General features: G+C 27.3%; 1 protein-coding gene and 1 long non-coding RNA gene across 4 annotated transcripts; one reads left to right on the top strand and one right to left on the bottom strand.

Moving 5' to 3' along the window:
* The first annotated feature begins 1,473 nt into the window (after positions 1 to 1,473).
* On the top strand, positions 1,474 to 8,588 carry LOC107455393 (Dorsal switch protein 1). 3 transcript variants are annotated; one of them, XM_016072940.4, is made up of 5 exons: positions 1,474 to 1,656; positions 3,005 to 3,165; positions 6,254 to 6,411; positions 6,496 to 6,670; positions 7,669 to 8,588. In XM_016072940.4, the coding sequence occupies exons 2-5, from the start codon at positions 3,019 to 3,021 to the stop codon at positions 7,867 to 7,869; spliced, it is 681 nt and encodes a 226-aa protein (XP_015928426.1). In that variant the 5' UTR covers positions 1,474 to 1,656; positions 3,005 to 3,018; the 3' UTR covers positions 7,870 to 8,588. The 3 variants fall into 3 exon arrangements, with proteins under 3 accessions (XP_015928426.1, XP_015928427.1, XP_015928428.1); XM_016072941.4 differs by having other exon boundaries at positions 1,593 to 1,905; XM_016072942.4 differs by having other exon boundaries at positions 1,640 to 2,371.
* Positions 8,589 to 12,961: 4,373 nt separating this feature from the next.
* On the bottom strand, positions 12,962 to 17,695 carry LOC122270347 (uncharacterized). The gene is made up of 2 exons (XR_006225745.2): positions 16,105 to 17,695; positions 12,962 to 13,096 (listed from the first exon to the last, which is right to left on the bottom strand). It is a non-coding gene; the product is annotated as an uncharacterized lncRNA (long non-coding RNA).
* Between the last annotated feature and the right edge of the window lie 221 nt (positions 17,696 to 17,916).

The raw sequence follows: 17,916 nt of genomic DNA, 5'->3' as shown, positions 1-17,916 counted from the left end.
ATAGAGCAGTGCTTTACATAAGCATTGCCCATACCGCCATCTCCCTTGTCAGCAACTATATGTACAATATAATATAATATGCATATCTTAAATCTATATTTCCTTTAGAGCAAACATAATAGTTGAATTCTGTAATATTGAATTGTGATATCAACCCATATATTATTTATCATTAAGAGTTGTATTTTAAGCACTACAAACTTTAGGTTGGATTTCTCTTATCCTCATTTTAAAACAATTAAAACGTCCGATTAAATTTGCAGATTTTGGGGGAATTAATATCTATACATGGTCACTCGCTGGAGAGGGGTCAAGGTATACTTGCGCCCTTTTGCAAATTCATTAAATTAAAAATTATATTTTGCTTTTGAATCTAATTATTTTTTTTAATTTCATGCTTAACTAATGTTTATTTGCTTAATTAAAGGTTAAAAAAAATAAGGAAATAAAAAAAAATAGAATTATTTGTTTTTCTTCTGTGCTCACACCATATTTGAATTTAAAAAAATCAGCTTTCATTAATTTTTTTCTACTTTAAAGTTCTTAAAATGTATAAAATTTTTATTAAAAAATTTTGGTTTAGTATCTTGATTACTTACTCATATATATTTTTGAGAACTATGAAATTTTTTGATATTTTAATGAAGCTTTGCACTCGAGAAAATTCAACGAGCGGCTTCGAACACAAGAAAAAGTAACAACAAATAGAAAAGCTTTACAAAATCAAAAAAATGAAGACTTAAACAAAGAACTTCTTTTTAAATAAAACAAAAGGAAACATAAAATGTTTACAGATTTTGCGATGGTTTAATAGCAAGAAAATGTTTAAATTTAAAGTACAACTAAAAATTAAATTAAAAAAAATCATGTGCCATTTTTGAAACATTCTTCAGTAAATGGTTAATAAAAATAGTAAATATTTAAAGAATAACATCAAATAAATAAAAAATCTTAGTTCTTTGATTAATATTCTTTGAAGACTCCGAGTGAAGAGAGTATTTATTTTCAAAATATTTTTCCAAGTATATAATTGTTCAACTTATTTGTTGGGGTTCACTGAAAGAAAATAAGGTACTCTATTTTTTTTCACTTATTACAATCATTAAAAAAAAGCACATTTTCAAAAAGAAAAATCTCTGATGAAGAATACGAAAAAATAATGGTTTATATTTATGAAGAATACGAATAAATTGTTCTAGTTTATTATCGTTTAAGAAAAAATAAATTTGTAAAGATTAATTCCTATTTATTTCACTCTCATCCTACAAACCAAAGAATCAACAAATAATATAAGGTATTGTATCTTGTTTTAAATGGGCCTGAACTTGAGATCGTATTTATCACGAAAAAAATATATTCCCTAAAGTTCTGCCGATCTTCTTTTTTTTATATAATTCTTCCAATCTTGCTTGTTTCCGCTCAGTAATTGGTCGAAATATGCGGAGGGATTCTTGTCAGTTAAAAAGATTCTTCGATACCATTGGATGATTTTGTGCGGCATATATGAAATTATCCAATGGCAACTGCTCCCGACGCTACCTACAGAGAACCTCACTTGGAGCGCTCTTGAAGCGGCGGCGTGAGAAAATCCTATGTAGGAAATCAAGTAGTTCTGTATAACGCTATTCGTACGGGCTAAGCTTGGAAAATTCTATCGTAAGTATTTAAATAGAATCTTAAAAATATATTAAGTGTTCGAAAATTGATTAAAAATTCGTATTTAATTTCTCCATACTGTTAACTTTGATTCTCTAATAATAGTTTTTCTGAAATAATTTTAGTTTAATAATTATTCGATATTTATTGAAGTGAAGCCTCTCCATAGACATAAAGGAGGCTACAGACGCCATACTTTTGTATTGGGGGAATCGTATTTGAAGGTGTTTTTGAAAATCGAATTATAGTGTAAGTAAAGTTAAAATAAATTTTCTAATGAAGGAGAATTGAAGATAAGATCTTAAATAAAAAGTTTTCAATTCAAGTTTTCTTTCGAAATTTCTTTATTTAAGAGATATTGATTTTTCAAAATGGTATCCCAAATGGTTGCTGTGCGGCTTTAGTTATATTCTTCGTAGTAAAAGCTGTGTAGGGTATTCGCTAACGTTATACCTCAATAGCAATGTTAACTCTATGGATAGGATCGGACATAGAGTTGCAATGGTAGCTTCATGTAGTATTGGAAAAATGATTTTTAATTAATTACTTATCTGATTCGTCATCATTGTTGGAGGATAGGTAGCCATTTTATGTTCTCAAAAGCTGAATTCAACGGGGTTTTCACTAATAGAAACATGGTCTGGAGATATAAAAAAATGAATAATACAGCTTACTATAGAATTATATTGGAGTTAATGCGCTTTTGAGAAGTAAGGTAAAAACATAAAATTTTAATATTTTACTTATGTAAGTAAATTAAAAAATAAATTAGAATTTATTTCTACATTTTTATGCTGCATTTTAATTACTTAATCTTATTTCTTGCTTTTGTGATGACGTTTTCTAAGTATGCTGTTGTTACTTAACAAATAAATTAAAGAAATATTTTTTAAACACTTAATAAAATTTACAGCATTAGAGAAATGAAATATTTATTAAGTTTGAAAATTTTTATCTCGAATCTTAACTTGAAATAGATTTAGATTTTTTTTAAAATTAGAAATTCTATATTCAGTTATTAGTTTTGCCTTATTAGTTGAAAATTTATGTATTATTTCCTATATTTAAAATTAACCTTGAATATATTAAATAATAATTATTCAATGTTTTTAAAAGGCCTGTTTTCTAATATTTGATATGGTTTTAATTAGAATTTTTTTTTTGCAATGAATAAGTTATCTATATTTTAAAAATATAAATACACCTGCATGGCTTTTATTGATAAAACTCAACATCATATTAATAAGGTTTTAGGATATGTAAAGTAAAAATTTGTCTTAGAATTTTTTTTTTAAACTTTTTTAATTTGCTGTAATTTTTTTAATTTGCTATGATTTTTTTAAAATAGATATACTGATTATAATGGGCAAGGGAGATAATAAACCTCGTGGTCGGATGTCTGCATATGCATTTTTTGTGCAGACCTGCCGAGAAGAACACAAGAAAAAGCATCCTGATGAGAGTGTAGTTTTCTCAGAATTTTCGAAGAGATGTGCTGACCGCTGGAAGGTAAGATTTAGTTCTTTTGCATGAATTTTGACGATTGATTTTTATATAGATATCTCTTTCAACTGTGATTTAAACTTTAAATTTTTTGGTACATACTTATGTTTGACAATTTTTTTGTTCGCTTCAAAATTTTTAGGTTAAGTATTTCTCTAAATAGGATTTTCTTTTTAAAAATTAAGTATTAATAATGGGACCTGAAATCTATATAGTGTTGAGAATGTGTTATGTAGGATGAACTTACTAAAAATTTCTCATTTAGTTGTTAAACGTTTGTTCAAGTTAGCATTAAAAATTTTCTATGGCATCTTTTTCTTTGATTAAGCTTAAGTTACTGGTTTTTGGGATCAAAAAATTTATATAAAATACTCCATCGTTTAGGTATGCAAAAATCACTTTTTATATTGAACCATATCAATTAAATTGAATTAAACTAAAAACTGAATGCATGTTGGGCTAAACTTTTTGAATTGCGATACTACATAGTGGATATGAAGTTTTATAATAAAGTATTTATTTTGCATGGAAACTCAATTACAATTTACTATTTTGAAATTGAATTGAGAATTTAAAAAAAAAAACACTAATCAGTAAATCCATGGAGAAAAATTTTTTATTACCAGTTTTAGCTAATTTGGATGTAACTACTATCCAATCTTGTTGAATTTTCTATTTTTATTTCCTTACATTTTTCTACAAGTTCTGAGATGGTTAGAGTTATAGAAAACAAAATTACAGTAACATTTTAAAATAAAGATATATTCATAGGTATACAGTGTGTAAAATAAAAAGACCAACCTGATAACTTCAGATATCTTCACCTTCTAGGATTTTATCTTAATAGCTTGAGGGGGTGACCTCAAATAAGCTGATTAAGTGCAGGCAATATTTTTTAAGTTATGCAATTAAACACAAAAATGTACATACTCTGAAAAAAACATAGTTTTTCGACAGATTAGGATTTTTTACCCCTCAATTTATATGGATTAATCACAATCTGTGAAATATGGTCCCAATAGTTAGGACCCTAGTGTTAATTTTACTTTTGTGTACTTTGCTATATCTCAAACTTTTTAAGCTAATTTAAAAAAATTTGCACATAATTATAAAATTAGTTTATCATAAAATAACTCCATGCAAAAAACTTTTAGTAAATATTAATTTTTTAATTTTATTTAATAATGGTTGAAAAATTTTGAATTGTAAGGCATACTAATTTTTGCATAATTTTAAAGTATGTAATTTTACATGGCAAAATACAAAATTTGTGCAAAATCAAGTTCCATTATAGAAATAGTTTCTGAGAAATTAAATTTAATTTTTTGGTGCTTCTAAATTTACATACTAAAACAGTGCTCAATAATAAAAATTCAAAATAGCTTATTAATTTTTAAATTTGAAAAGTTATTTTTTTTTAAAGAGCATTTGTGAAAAATACACTGATGCTATGTTCATTTTATATCAATATCTTATACTTATGTACTTACAGCTAAGCAATTCTATTAGATTATTAATAGATTTTTCAATTTCATCCAATTTCTTTTTTTATTCCAAAATAGGTTTCTTTCAAACAAGATATTAAGCATGATCTTCAAGAATGTACTCTTATCCCTTGTCTTAAATCTTGGATAAAATATTTTTTGGTCCATTTTCTATATTCTATACCCAGAAAATCTATAACTTTAAAAATTGTACCATTCAGCAGTTGCAATCAACAATCTTGCATCTTGTGTACTTTCATGGTCACATTAATTTCAGTGGTTCACTTAAGAAAAATAATTTTGAAATTTCCATATTTGTACTTAGACCAGACAGTAATATGCAAGAACTAATAAATCTCTTCAAAATCAGGAGTCTGTTTAGAAGAAATTTGGGTCCGTTAGTGAACCCTTCAAAAAAAGATTTTTCCTTTATTCGTTCCCTTCACAAATTTGTTTATCTTCATTATTGTTTTGTTAATTGAACAAGCCCTTCTCAGTTCAGAAAACAAAAAAGATGGATGTAAACGAACGAATTTTGTCTTCGGCAGACGCTTCTTCCACTATACGTACGAAATGAATATTCTGCTTTCAGCAGTAAAAGCTAAATACCAAATATTTGCATGTTGCATCTCTAATTTAAAAGCAGCAATTGCTGTTTATTTTTTAAAATTTAATTTTTTTTATTATAATTTTACAGTGCTGAGCATAATTTCATATTTCTTTTCAATTTAAAAACTCCTTGAAATTGTTTTTGCAATAACGACCCTATTTGCACAAATTCATAAAAGCAGGGCTCTGGTTAAAAGAATGTGACTTAACGTGTATTTTATATTCACATAGTACGAGTAATTTTTTCACAATTTTACAAAAAACGGACCTGTCACAAAATGTCTGGACAGACCTCTGTGAATAGACTAAGACTATGAATTCCAGAAAACATATTTTTTATTTTCTGTTCTTTATTTGTTGAATTTGTCAGCTAGTTTACTATTCATTCCTTTTTAAGACTAATTAGCTTTGCTTGTATTCTAAAGAATACTGAAAGCAAACAATTTTTTCCTTTTCAAAAAGGTTTGGAAGATTTTTGCGTCATTATCGGCACCAAGTGATTTTGGTGACTTAAGAGCAGTAGTCGGTAGGAAACTTAAAAAAAATATCCCAGAAAAGAGCAAACTCGAGCCTTATAGACACTCGGAAAACCTTAAGATTAAATTATAAGTTTAAAATTCTTTTGGTGCTTTGACAATTGTGGTTGGCAAAAACTGATGCCAACATGGAAATATCTCAAATATTCCTTTCTGTTGATTAATCCCATTTTATTCAAATTAATTAATTGCTAATCTAGTTCAAAACTTTTTTGTTAGACTTTCTATAACATACAAGAATAGTGCTTTTGATTATCTACTTTTCTTCAAGATAGTATCAGTCATAGAACACTTATATATAAAATATCATTGAGCAAAAAATATTACTTGCTTTGCTTTATTGATAATTGTGACACAGCTCTGCCCAAAGAATAAATACTGTCTTGTAATATAATAAGTTAAAATTCAATCTTCAATTAGTATTCTTAAAAAGTATAACCATTAAAAATTGTATTTATTTTTTAGACCATGAATGATAAAGAAAAAACCAGGTTTCAACAGATGGCAGAAAAAGATAAGAAGCGATATGAATCTGAAATGGCAAACTACAAACCTTCAAAGAATGAAAAGGGTGGTAAGAAAAGGAAGCGCACAAAGGACCCAAATGCCCCCAAGCGATCCTTGTAAGTTCATAGTGTTTATTTTGGTAGAGAATATCTAGGTTATTTTAAAGATTTCCTTTTGCATAAGTATTTTTACTCTTACAGGTCTGCTTTCTTCTGGTTTTCAAATGATGAACGTCCTAAAGTGAAAGAGTCTATGCCAGATTCAACAGTTGGAGATATTGCTAAGGAGCTTGGTCGACGATGGAATGAAGTTTCTCAAGAAACCAGAGCTAAATATGAAGCTTTAGCTGCTAAGGATAAAGCCAGATACATGAAAGTAAGTAAAATTTTTATGTCGTTAGCATTACTTAAGAATGAGATTTTCCATTTTCATGCTTTAAATTTCTTTTCCTCACAATTTTACCGTTTGTGTAAGATAACCATGCTGTCAAAAATTTTTGATAGAAATGCTTACTGATTTGATCATGCACTAGTAATTGATATAATTTTTTTTATGCATTTCTCATTTCCCCCCTCTCATTTGAAAAATGTAAGTACCAGAAAATTATATTTATTGCAATCCAGTAGGGAACCGATTATCCGGAACAATTGGGACCATCGCTTTGCCGGATAACTGATTTTTCCGGTTTTCTGAATCGCTATAAAATGCGTTTTTTTTTTATTTATTGTTAAACCCAACTAAAAAAAATTAAATTTAGAAATAATCTTAAAAAGAAGAAAAAACGATGAAGTAATACACTAATGATTATTTCCAAAATGAAGGTAAGGTAAAAATCTTTCAAAAAAGAAAGAAAAATCCTAAAATCTTATGAGGAAAAAAAATAATTTTTTTTTTGAAAATGGCAGGAAAATTCATCGAATTTCATTCCGGTTTTTTGATTTCCGGATAACGGGTTCTGCACTGTATAATCTAAGTTTTAATTGTTTTTTAAGATAAGATGCATTTCTCAAGTTCATGTGCTTTACTTTTTTAAATCATACTTGCCATAAGTTAATGTATCCTATCTTATTAATATATAAATAAAATTTAGGGCAATTGTACTTTGCCATTGTTAAAAACATTAATTAGGCTTGATAAGTTTTGTTTAACGATGCATTAATTACAATAACTTTATGATTAATAGATTATGTAATGTTGAAAATGATCTTCTTTAGAGTTGACATGAGTCATTAGTAGGGTATGGTTAGTTAGGTATTTGATTAGATATAATTTTATTTATTAACATCAATATATATTTAAAAACATGTTATTTTTGGAAAACAAAATTATATTTAAGTATCTTTTTTATGTTAAATTATTATTTTGTATTGCAGGAAGTAACCGCATACAAAAACACTGGCGTAAGTGCAGGTGGTGGCGGCGGCGGTGGAAAGAAGGCCAAGAAGGCACCTGCTAAGGGTAAAAAGAAGGCAGAGTCTGATGATGAATCTGGTGAGGAAGAGGAGGAGGAAGAAGAACCAGAAGAAGCTGAAGGAGAAGATGACGAAGAGGAGGAAGATGAAGATGATGAATGATCAATATATACCTCACCCATCATTTAGACAGCAATTCAGATCTGTCTTAGTAAACTTGTTAATAGCATTTTCAATGTAGGGGTTTATGGAATAGGTGTGTTATTTGTGCATCATTGTCTCGGCTCAGAAAAGCAACTACATGCTTGCTGTTGACATCATTCCTTTGGCATTAAAATTTATTGAAAAAAAAAGAAAAAAAATCTTTATCAGCTTGAATGTAGGTTTGCTCTTCTGACATTCAACGGTCATCCTCATTATTCATATTTCTTTTCATTTTGATGTACTTATGTAATAACTTCATCTACCAAACTGGCTAAACACAATTTTCAGGGTTTATCTCTTCACTAATTCATCCACTTTGCCATCTGCTTACGTGGTTGCATCTGTACATATTTTCCATTTTAAATTCTTTTGTTTCGTTTAAAAAAAAGATGCAGAAACATTTTTCTATTGTATACTTCAAGCTGGTTGAATAAATCTACCTCTATAGTTAATTCCAAATTTTTAATTTATTAAAATCCCTTTACTTCTTTAAATTGGAGAATTAAAAAAAATTGTATTTATTGTCTGAATTTTTGAATTGACTCTGAAAGTTGTTTGATTGAATTAGCAAATCCCTACATTATTTTTTCAGACTGTACATTTTTAAATATTGTTTAGTGAAGTACATCATTTTAATGTGTTAACAATTTGTATTACAATAAAACATGGTTTTGTCACTCTTGTTCTTTTTCCTTATCTTCTAATATTTTTCCATAATTTATAGCAAAATAATTTAGCTAACTGTCAGAGTTCCAAGAAGCTTAAGCATAGATTATTTAGGTTTCTCATACATCAGAGTTAGTAAAAAAAAAAAATTTGTTTAGCATACAGTGACTAATACATATGGTAGATGTAAAAGAATTAAATCTGCTTTTCAAAGTTATGTTAAAAATTTGCATCCCAAAGAACATTTTGATAGGATTTGCAGTTGAGGCATTGGAACCAAGTGCTATGATGCTTGAAAATAATTTGCAAATGCTGAATCTAAAAAAAATTAAAACTTTAATTTTTTAAAAATTTAAAGCAAATTTTATTAATAATAAATTATAGGTACTACTTTTCCTTCAACTCTCTTATAAGTTCAACAAATATTTAGCAGTATCTAATAATATAATGAAACATTTTAAATTTAATGCATTAAAAGTATCCAATTTTTAAAATCGTGAAAGTAAAATTTTTGATTACAAGATTTGTTGCTGAATTCGTCAACATAATTTGATAGAGTAAGATTATTTTTTCATAAAATTACTGAATCCCTAAAATTGTTTGAAACAGTGAATCCTGTGGCTGAAACAATTAGTAGACTTAGCCTAAATTACAAGCATAATTAAAATAAAAAATTTTAGATTAAAAATTTAAATCTTTCTTCAGACTATTTTAAAAGTCTTAATTCATGGAAAAAGGACAGCCTGGAATGTAATTGGGAAAATTTCTAAATCATGATTGGGAAATAACCAGTCTTAAAATGTGGATAACAGTAATTGATTATTGAGATTAGATTTAAATAATTCTAACATCTATTAAAATTATTTGATAAAATTCTACCTTTTTAGTGAAACTTTTCATGTTGCTATTCTTCTGTTTTTGCTCACAAAATATAATATATTACAAATAAAAGAATTCAAAGTTTTCAGATGAAAAATAGCTTAGTATGGATTTTCAATAAAATTTATCTGGGAAAGAAAAAAAAATTCCTGGGAATTTTTTAAAAAATTAATCAAGAATACCAGAACAAGACATTTCTCTTCAGAAAAAATGTGATTCCTGTAACTAAAAAGTGCAGCAATAATAAGGTATGTACTCTATTTGTCCATCATTTGGAGGTGAGAAAATAGTTACCAGTTTATTGATATTAAAATTGACAACCCTTTGACGTAGATGGGACATCGATGTCCTTATAAAGTTTTCTTCTGACACTAATTACAAGCAAAAGATAAATTTTGGAATTTTTTAGTTATAAATAAATGCCTAATTGTTACTAAAAAATCTATTGTTTGATTATAGGAATTTTTGTACTAAAACAAAATCCAAAAAAAGAATAAAATTTTTTGTTCATTTACATTCAAAATTTTTTAAATGATTGATATGGTAAATAGAAGAAATTTCAATGATGAAAAACTTTCTACTAGATCTAAATAGCTGCTAATTTGAAAAATTGTTCGGAAGCTTATCTAGTTAGCCTTTTGCAAACTTTATGCAGAAATAAGACTAGTGTTTCACGCTGTATTTTATAATCGTAAGTTATTCAAAAGCTAAATATAATATTTTTCACTTTATGTTTTTACCTAAATTAATACAAAATAATAAAAAAAGTATCAGAAATGTTTAATAAAAATTTTACATCAAAGGGTTTACATATGATCTGTGTTTCGTCCTATATTTTTCTCAATTTTTTTATTTAAAACATCCTAAATTTTATGAATTATTATTCTCTTGCATTGCTACACGCAATTATTGTTAAAGATTTATTAATAAGGAAGTCATGTTACGAGGAAACTTGTATACTTAATTGTAGTGAATTCATAAAGGAGGAATTCATTATTTTGTTTTCACTTGGGGGGGGGGGATTCAGTTAGTCAGAAATTCTAGAGTTTAAAACATTCAAGTGATTGTATTTGTTCTATTTCGAGATTTTAAAAAAGAGTAATTCTGTAGAATTCATGATGTAACAAGAGGCTACTGCATAGGTTTTATTCAGTCAGAATTACTAAATTCAAAGAAAAATATTTCGGTTAAAAGGAAAAAAAATATAGAGAAATACAGAGATTTAAATCTAATGATGTTTCAAAGTTATGCTAAACTGGAACTGTTTCAAGAATTTAAATAATGNTTTTCAGGGTTTATCTCTTCACTAATTCATCCACTTTGCCATCTGCTTACGTGGTTGCATCTGTACATATTTTCCATTTTAAATTCTTTTGTTTCGTTTAAAAAAAAGATGCAGAAACATTTTTCTATTGTATACTTCAAGCTGGTTGAATAAATCTACCTCTATAGTTAATTCCAAATTTTTAATTTATTAAAATCCCTTTACTTCTTTAAATTGGAGAATTAAAAAAAATTGTATTTATTGTCTGAATTTTTGAATTGACTCTGAAAGTTGTTTGATTGAATTAGCAAATCCCTACATTATTTTTTCAGACTGTACATTTTTAAATATTGTTTAGTGAAGTACATCATTTTAATGTGTTAACAATTTGTATTACAATAAAACATGGTTTTGTCACTCTTGTTCTTTTTCCTTATCTTCTAATATTTTTCCATAATTTATAGCAAAATAATTTAGCTAACTGTCAGAGTTCCAAGAAGCTTAAGCATAGATTATTTAGGTTTCTCATACATCAGAGTTAGTAAAAAAAAAAAATTTGTTTAGCATACAGTGACTAATACATATGGTAGATGTAAAAGAATTAAATCTGCTTTTCAAAGTTATGTTAAAAATTTGCATCCCAAAGAACATTTTGATAGGATTTGCAGTTGAGGCATTGGAACCAAGTGCTACGATGCTTGAAAATTATTTGCAAATGTTAACAATTTTTTCTGAGCTATGAAAGGCGTATATGTAGAAACCATTGTAAGGCAACTCTACTGATCCCAATATTATAATAATAAAAAGAATTTTATGACTGAATTTTGTAAATCTAAGGAAAGGAATGTACTGAGTAGCTGAATCTAAAAAAATTAAAACTTTAATTTTTTAAAAATTTAAAGCAAATTTTATTAATAATAAATTATAGGTTTTTCCTTCAACTCTCTTATAAGTTCAACAAATATTTAGCAGTATCTAATATTATAATGAAACATTTTAAATTTAATGCATTAAAAGTATCCATTTTTTAAAATCTTGAAAGTAAAATTTTTGATTACAAGATTTGTTACTGCATTTATTAAAAATTATGAGTATAACTCCTGAATTCATCAACATAATTTGATAAAGTAAGATTATTTATTTTTTCATAAAATTACTGAATCTCTAAAATAGTTTGAAACAGTGAATCCTGTGGCTGAAAGAATTAGACTTTGCCTAAATTACAAGCATAATTAAAATAAAAAATTTTAGATTAAAAATTCAAATCTTTCTTCAGACTATTTGAAAAGTCTTAATTCATGGAAAAAGGACAGCCTGGAATGTACTAAATCATGACTGGGAAATAACCAGTCTTAAAATGTGGATAACAGTAATTGGTTATTGAGATTAGATTTAAATAATTCTAACATCTATTAAAATTATTTGATAAAATTCTACCTTTTTAGTGAAACTTTTCATGTTGCTACTGTTAGTCAGAAATTCTAGAGTTTAAAACATTCAAGTGATTGTATTTGTTCTATTTCGAGATTTTAAAAAAGAGTAATTCTGTAGAATTCATGATGTAATAAGAGGCTACTGCATAGGTTTTATTCAGTCAGAATTACTAAATTCAAAGAAAAATATTTCGGTTAAAAGGAAAAAAAATATAGAGAAATACAGAGATTTAAATCTAATGATGTTTCAAAGTTATGCTAAACTGGAACTGTTTCAAGAATTTAAATAATGAAAGGAGACAACTGATACTCCTTTAAACAAGTTTAATAAAAAAGAAAAGCGTCTAAATTTTGAGTAAAACTTTAAAAAAAAATCTGAAATATTTGGTTAAAAAGATAACTTTATATAAATAAACAAAGCTCTGAGATATTACATATTTTAAAGTTATGCATACAATTTAAGTAAACAACAATTTACAAAATTTGAAAGCTTAAGATTTTGAAAAATGCATGTTGAATATAAAATCATATAGAATATATAAGATTTAAATAAAGATTTGTCACAAATAAAATATAAATTTTTTTTTCAATTCCTAGAGAGCTAGATTTTCCTTACTAACGGTTTTCCTGATTTGAAAACATCTAACGATAATGATCATTTCTGTCAACCAATATGCAAGAAGGTAATCTGACAAATAACACTACAATACATATTTTATAAAAAATAATGAGTTTTATAATTGTTTTAAACAAATTCAAAATTTTCCCTATTCAACATTGCCTTAACAAAATTTAATGAACGATAAACATTCTGTAAAACACTTTAATGCATAACAAGATAGTACAAGCAGATATTTTACAATAAATGAACAATATATTACAAATGAGGAAATGAAAACAACATATTAGAACTGATGTTTAAAGCACATTTTTTCACTTGATCCTGAAAAGGAAGAAAAAAAATTATATTAAATAATATGCATACTACCTATGTGAAAAGGCAAGTAAAAATTACAAAAATAAGTTAGGAAGAAAAAGAAATGTAAACAATTTAAAAAACACCAACAATATTAAATCATGATGTTTGATGAATTAAAACAATTCAATGTATTGAAACTACAATAATTTATGATAGAAAGGATTTTTTTAAAATCAGGATTGATAAATATTGTTTTTGTATTTTCCCATCAAATAATTTCTTTTTTAAACACGGTTTTGTTATAATAAACTTTTATCAACTAATTATTTTTTTATAAGTCTTCTGAAATTATCTGTCTGAATTAATAAAACAAAGAGTTTGCATGCTCGTGTGCCTCTCTCTTATATGTGCTGAACTGTTAGTGCTATGATCTTGAAATTTGGACACCACGAATAAAGGGAAATTTTAGCCAATAATCATATTAATTAAAAATTTTTACTTAGTTCTTTCTAGAGGAATTTTTGAAAGATGAAATTTTTTATACATTTAATACTAGGCATTGTTATAACTTTTTTTCTTCGATTATTTAAAAGACAACATAGGGATGTTTGCTAGTCCATAACTCTAATTAAAAAAAAAGAGTTTTTTGGAAAGCTTTTCAAGATCTAATTATTTTTTATTTGTTATGTCATGTAAGCTCAATGATCAGTGCCAGACTTAGCCTAATTGGGGCCTGGGGCAAAAACTTCTTTGGTGCCCCCTGTCTGCTTCAGTAATGAAGAACTGAACTTTATGGAGGTATTTAAAATTTTCACCTCATTATAGATAAGAAGAAAATTGACTGGAACTGAAAATAGCCATAAAATCCCCCACCTCTCCAATGGTCAGAGGAAATATCGTTCTATCCATTTGATTGATTTTCAGACAATACTATGTCCACTATGCCAATACAGTTCTTTGATTATTAATGCAGTCATCTAGCTGCTAAAATTTCATATCCTTGCTGACATTAGAGATGAGTTCAGCTAAATTTTTGCAATTACGATGACTTAATTAAGCCAATCAGAAGCCTGTATTTTTTAAAACATCGCAGTTTGCGATATGTAAAAATACAGGCTTTTGATTAGCCATATTTATCTATCGTAATTGTGAAAATTTAGCTGCATTCCGCCCTAGAAAGCCACGGATTTACGAAATATAGATTGTGATCATATGATAGATTAATGAAGAAGCTAACATAAAACTGATGGATTTTACATTGTACTTCTATTTTGTTTAAAAAAGTTCATTAAAGAAGGAAATTTGAAACAAACTTTCTATTCGATTTGGCCCCCCCTCTAATGTGGGGAGGACAACTGCCCCATATACCCCAGACCTAGTCAGGCTCTGTCAATGATTAATGTGAATAGCATGTGAGGGTTGCCACTGAATTAATATTTCTGAAACCACATGTTTATTTTGGTTAGAGTCATGCTTTTAAAATGTGTTTTTATAATACTAAATGCTAATTATTTAATTTTGATAACAGATGCTACTGGCGTTATGTTAATTTGTGCTGTTTTACTAGGTACGAAACATTCTAATATATACCTAAGTACTTACAATAGGTACTGTAGTAATAGTGTTTTACTACCCCAGAGTAGGGATATGTACCAGAAAAAATTGCTTGATTGTGGTACATTTCGGCTATCATCAGTTGGCTTTGAGCAACAAGATCATGTCAAATGATACTGAATATAGTTAATTGTTATTTTGATGAGATGAACTTCTAAAAACGTGTTTTGCTTGATCTACTAATGTAAAAGCCTTCAGAAAAGGTAACTAATAAAAAATAGAAATTATTTATGCTTNAGTACGTTTTTGTGTCTGATTTCGTAACTTAATTAATAGTTAGCACTAATTAATTAGCATATTTGAGGTCACCCCCAGGAACCATTAAGATTGACACTTAGTTCGTGAAAATCGGATCATTAGAACGAAAGTTATTCAGGGTGATATCTTTTTTTTTTTGCGGACTGTACTTCTATTTTGTTTAAAAAAGTTCATTAAAGAAGGAAATTTAAAACAAACTTTCTATTTCATTTGGGGTCCCCCTCTAATGTGGGGAGGGCAACTGCCCTGTATACCCCAGACCTACTCAGGCTCTGTCCATGATTAATGTGAATAGCATGTGAGGATTGTCACTGAATTAATATTTCTAAAACCACATGTTTATTTTGGTTAGAGTCATGCTTTTAAAATGTGTTTTTATAATACTAAATGCTAATTATTTAATTTTGATAACAGATACTACTGGCGTTATGTTAATTTGTGCTGTTTTATTAGGTACCAAACATTCTAATATATATTTAAGTACTTACAATAGGTACTGTAGTAATAGTGTTTTACTACCCCAGAGTAGGGATATGTACCAGAAAAAAGTGCTTGATTGTGGTAAATTTCGGCTCTCATCAGTTGGCTTTGAGCAACAAGATCATTACAAATGATACTGAATATAGTTAATTGTTATTTTGATGAGATGAACTTCTAAAGATGTGTTTTGCTTGATCTACTAATGTAAAAGCCTTCAGAAAAGGTAACTAATAAAAAAACGGAAATTATTTATGCTTTATTAATTGCATGGATAAGCCTTTTAGTTTTGTGCTTGATTTTGTAATGTTGATTAATACTGATTAACATATACTGATTAATTTACATTTTTCACCCCATACAAAGAACAGTTATTCAGCTAGTAAGGTATAGAAGTATTATGCTTTTGTAACTGTACATTTTTTACTGAAATGCACCAATATACATAAAGAAATGAAACAAACTTTTCTGAGGTTATTAAAAATTAGGTTATATTAAAATTATTTAAAGCTAGTTTAAGAACTATAAAATATTATTGAAAGCATTTGATAAAAATATATACAAATGTAAGTAAATAAAAGAATGGAATGGATATAGAAAAAAGAAAATTCTCTATAGTAATATAAAAGGAATATTACATTCCTTCTCTAATTATATAGTCAATTATTATAAATTAATATTACTTTTCAAATCATGGGCAAAACTTTATCACTGTTGAAAAGAGAGGAAATTGTGCTGAATATCATTGTTGAAAGTAAAAAACAGGGGGATAATATGTATTACTTAATCATTTGACTTCATTAACAGTTAGAAATTTTGAGAATTGATTTAATTTTTTGTAACTGGTCAAAAATCCACCAACAGCAAATTATTGACTATAACTTACATAAATCTTTTAATTATTACAACTTTAGCACAGAAGCCATTTATGAGTAATTAACTAGACAATTAGGAAAAGTATAATATTCCTCATAAACATAAAATGGAATATTTTTTTTCTTAACTCCCATCACATTTCTTTCAAAATCAATATAATTGTCTAGATTTGTAACAAAACTTTATCACTTTTTATAATATGAGTGATATAAAGTGAAAAACTCTATTTTTTCTTATTGATTTCCTCTAAGCTAACTTGTCTCTCTTACCTGTTTGTCTGGTCTCTCTAACCTATGCAGATTATGGGTTATGACTAATCTAAATTTTTAATTAGTACTATAGTTATTCTTCAGAAACTTTAAATTTATGCCCCAACAAATAAAATACATTATTTAAAACGTTTTTTGAGATGGAGGAAAAAATGCAAGGTCAAAACTTTATATACACTTTGTATAAATATTTTTATAAAAAATTTAAATAATTTGCAGATTTACCAATATCCTAAAATGGAAGTGAATGTAGTTTTAAAAAATGTAGTTTAAAATTGCAACCAAATAATGTGAAAATTTTTAACATCCAGTATTCCTAAATCTTTCTTAATCCTTAGTCAATTTTCTAATCAAATAATGATGGGTGATATGCATAAAAAAAAGGTCAGCCACCTATAAATAAGTGAATAAAAACAGTACATAAGCTAAAAAAGCAAATTGTTATTACCAAACCTTTTTATTCCATTTGTTTCACAAAGAGTTACCTTAATATGATTTAAGATTAATGTAGTAAATTGTAATTTTGCATTGTGTCAGAAATACATGCCATATAACAAAACTACAGTGCACTCCCGATTATCCGGGTTAATCACCGGGATAGGTCGCACGGACAATCGAAAAACACGGATAATCCAAAAACTCCTTTTATTAAAGAAAAATTCAATATCAGTACAAAATATAAAAAAATTACTGACATTTGCATGCATAACATCAAACTAGGAATTTTCCTTTTTAAAAAATGTGTAATGCGTCTTCGCCATATATCGATACACATATTTTACGAACCGCAGTAATGTCACCGTAATTAAATCCTCCCATATTATCTAATAAAGATTCCACAGAGCAGCAGAATGAGAAATTGTATTTCATTCATTTACTACATCTTTGGCATCAGTTACTATCATCACTATTTGATTTAACAACATAACGATGTCTACATCAGTCAAATACTGGAAGCCAGGCTCACACGCATCACTTTGAAATCAATCTTCTAAATTTTCTTCATAAAGAATTTCCAAACCTTAGATTTACTTTTGCTTGTTCGAGAATACTGTTATCATAGTTTTCTTGAACATCTGATGAGGATTGTTCATCAAGCGGTATCATCTTTCTCCACGATCGTGATAACGTAGACGATTTTACCTTTGACCATNGGAAAAGAAACGAGTGACAAAATTGCAAACATGTTTCATATATTCAAAACACTTTTGAGTATTTAACACAATTACATAACATAGGAAATATTTAATAAAGTTTCACAATTCGTCCCAATACATAACTGAATAAATAGTACAAATGTCTTAAATAATTTATTTTAAAAAGTTATATGAAACTACATAATGTTGCTTA

The sequence above is a fragment of the Parasteatoda tepidariorum genome, chromosome 3 (assembly GCF_043381705.1).
Source record: "Parasteatoda tepidariorum isolate YZ-2023 chromosome 3, CAS_Ptep_4.0, whole genome shotgun sequence".
Taxonomy (NCBI): domain Eukaryota; kingdom Metazoa; phylum Arthropoda; class Arachnida; order Araneae; family Theridiidae; genus Parasteatoda; species Parasteatoda tepidariorum.
This window is presented reverse-complemented; position numbering and strand designations above follow the sequence as displayed.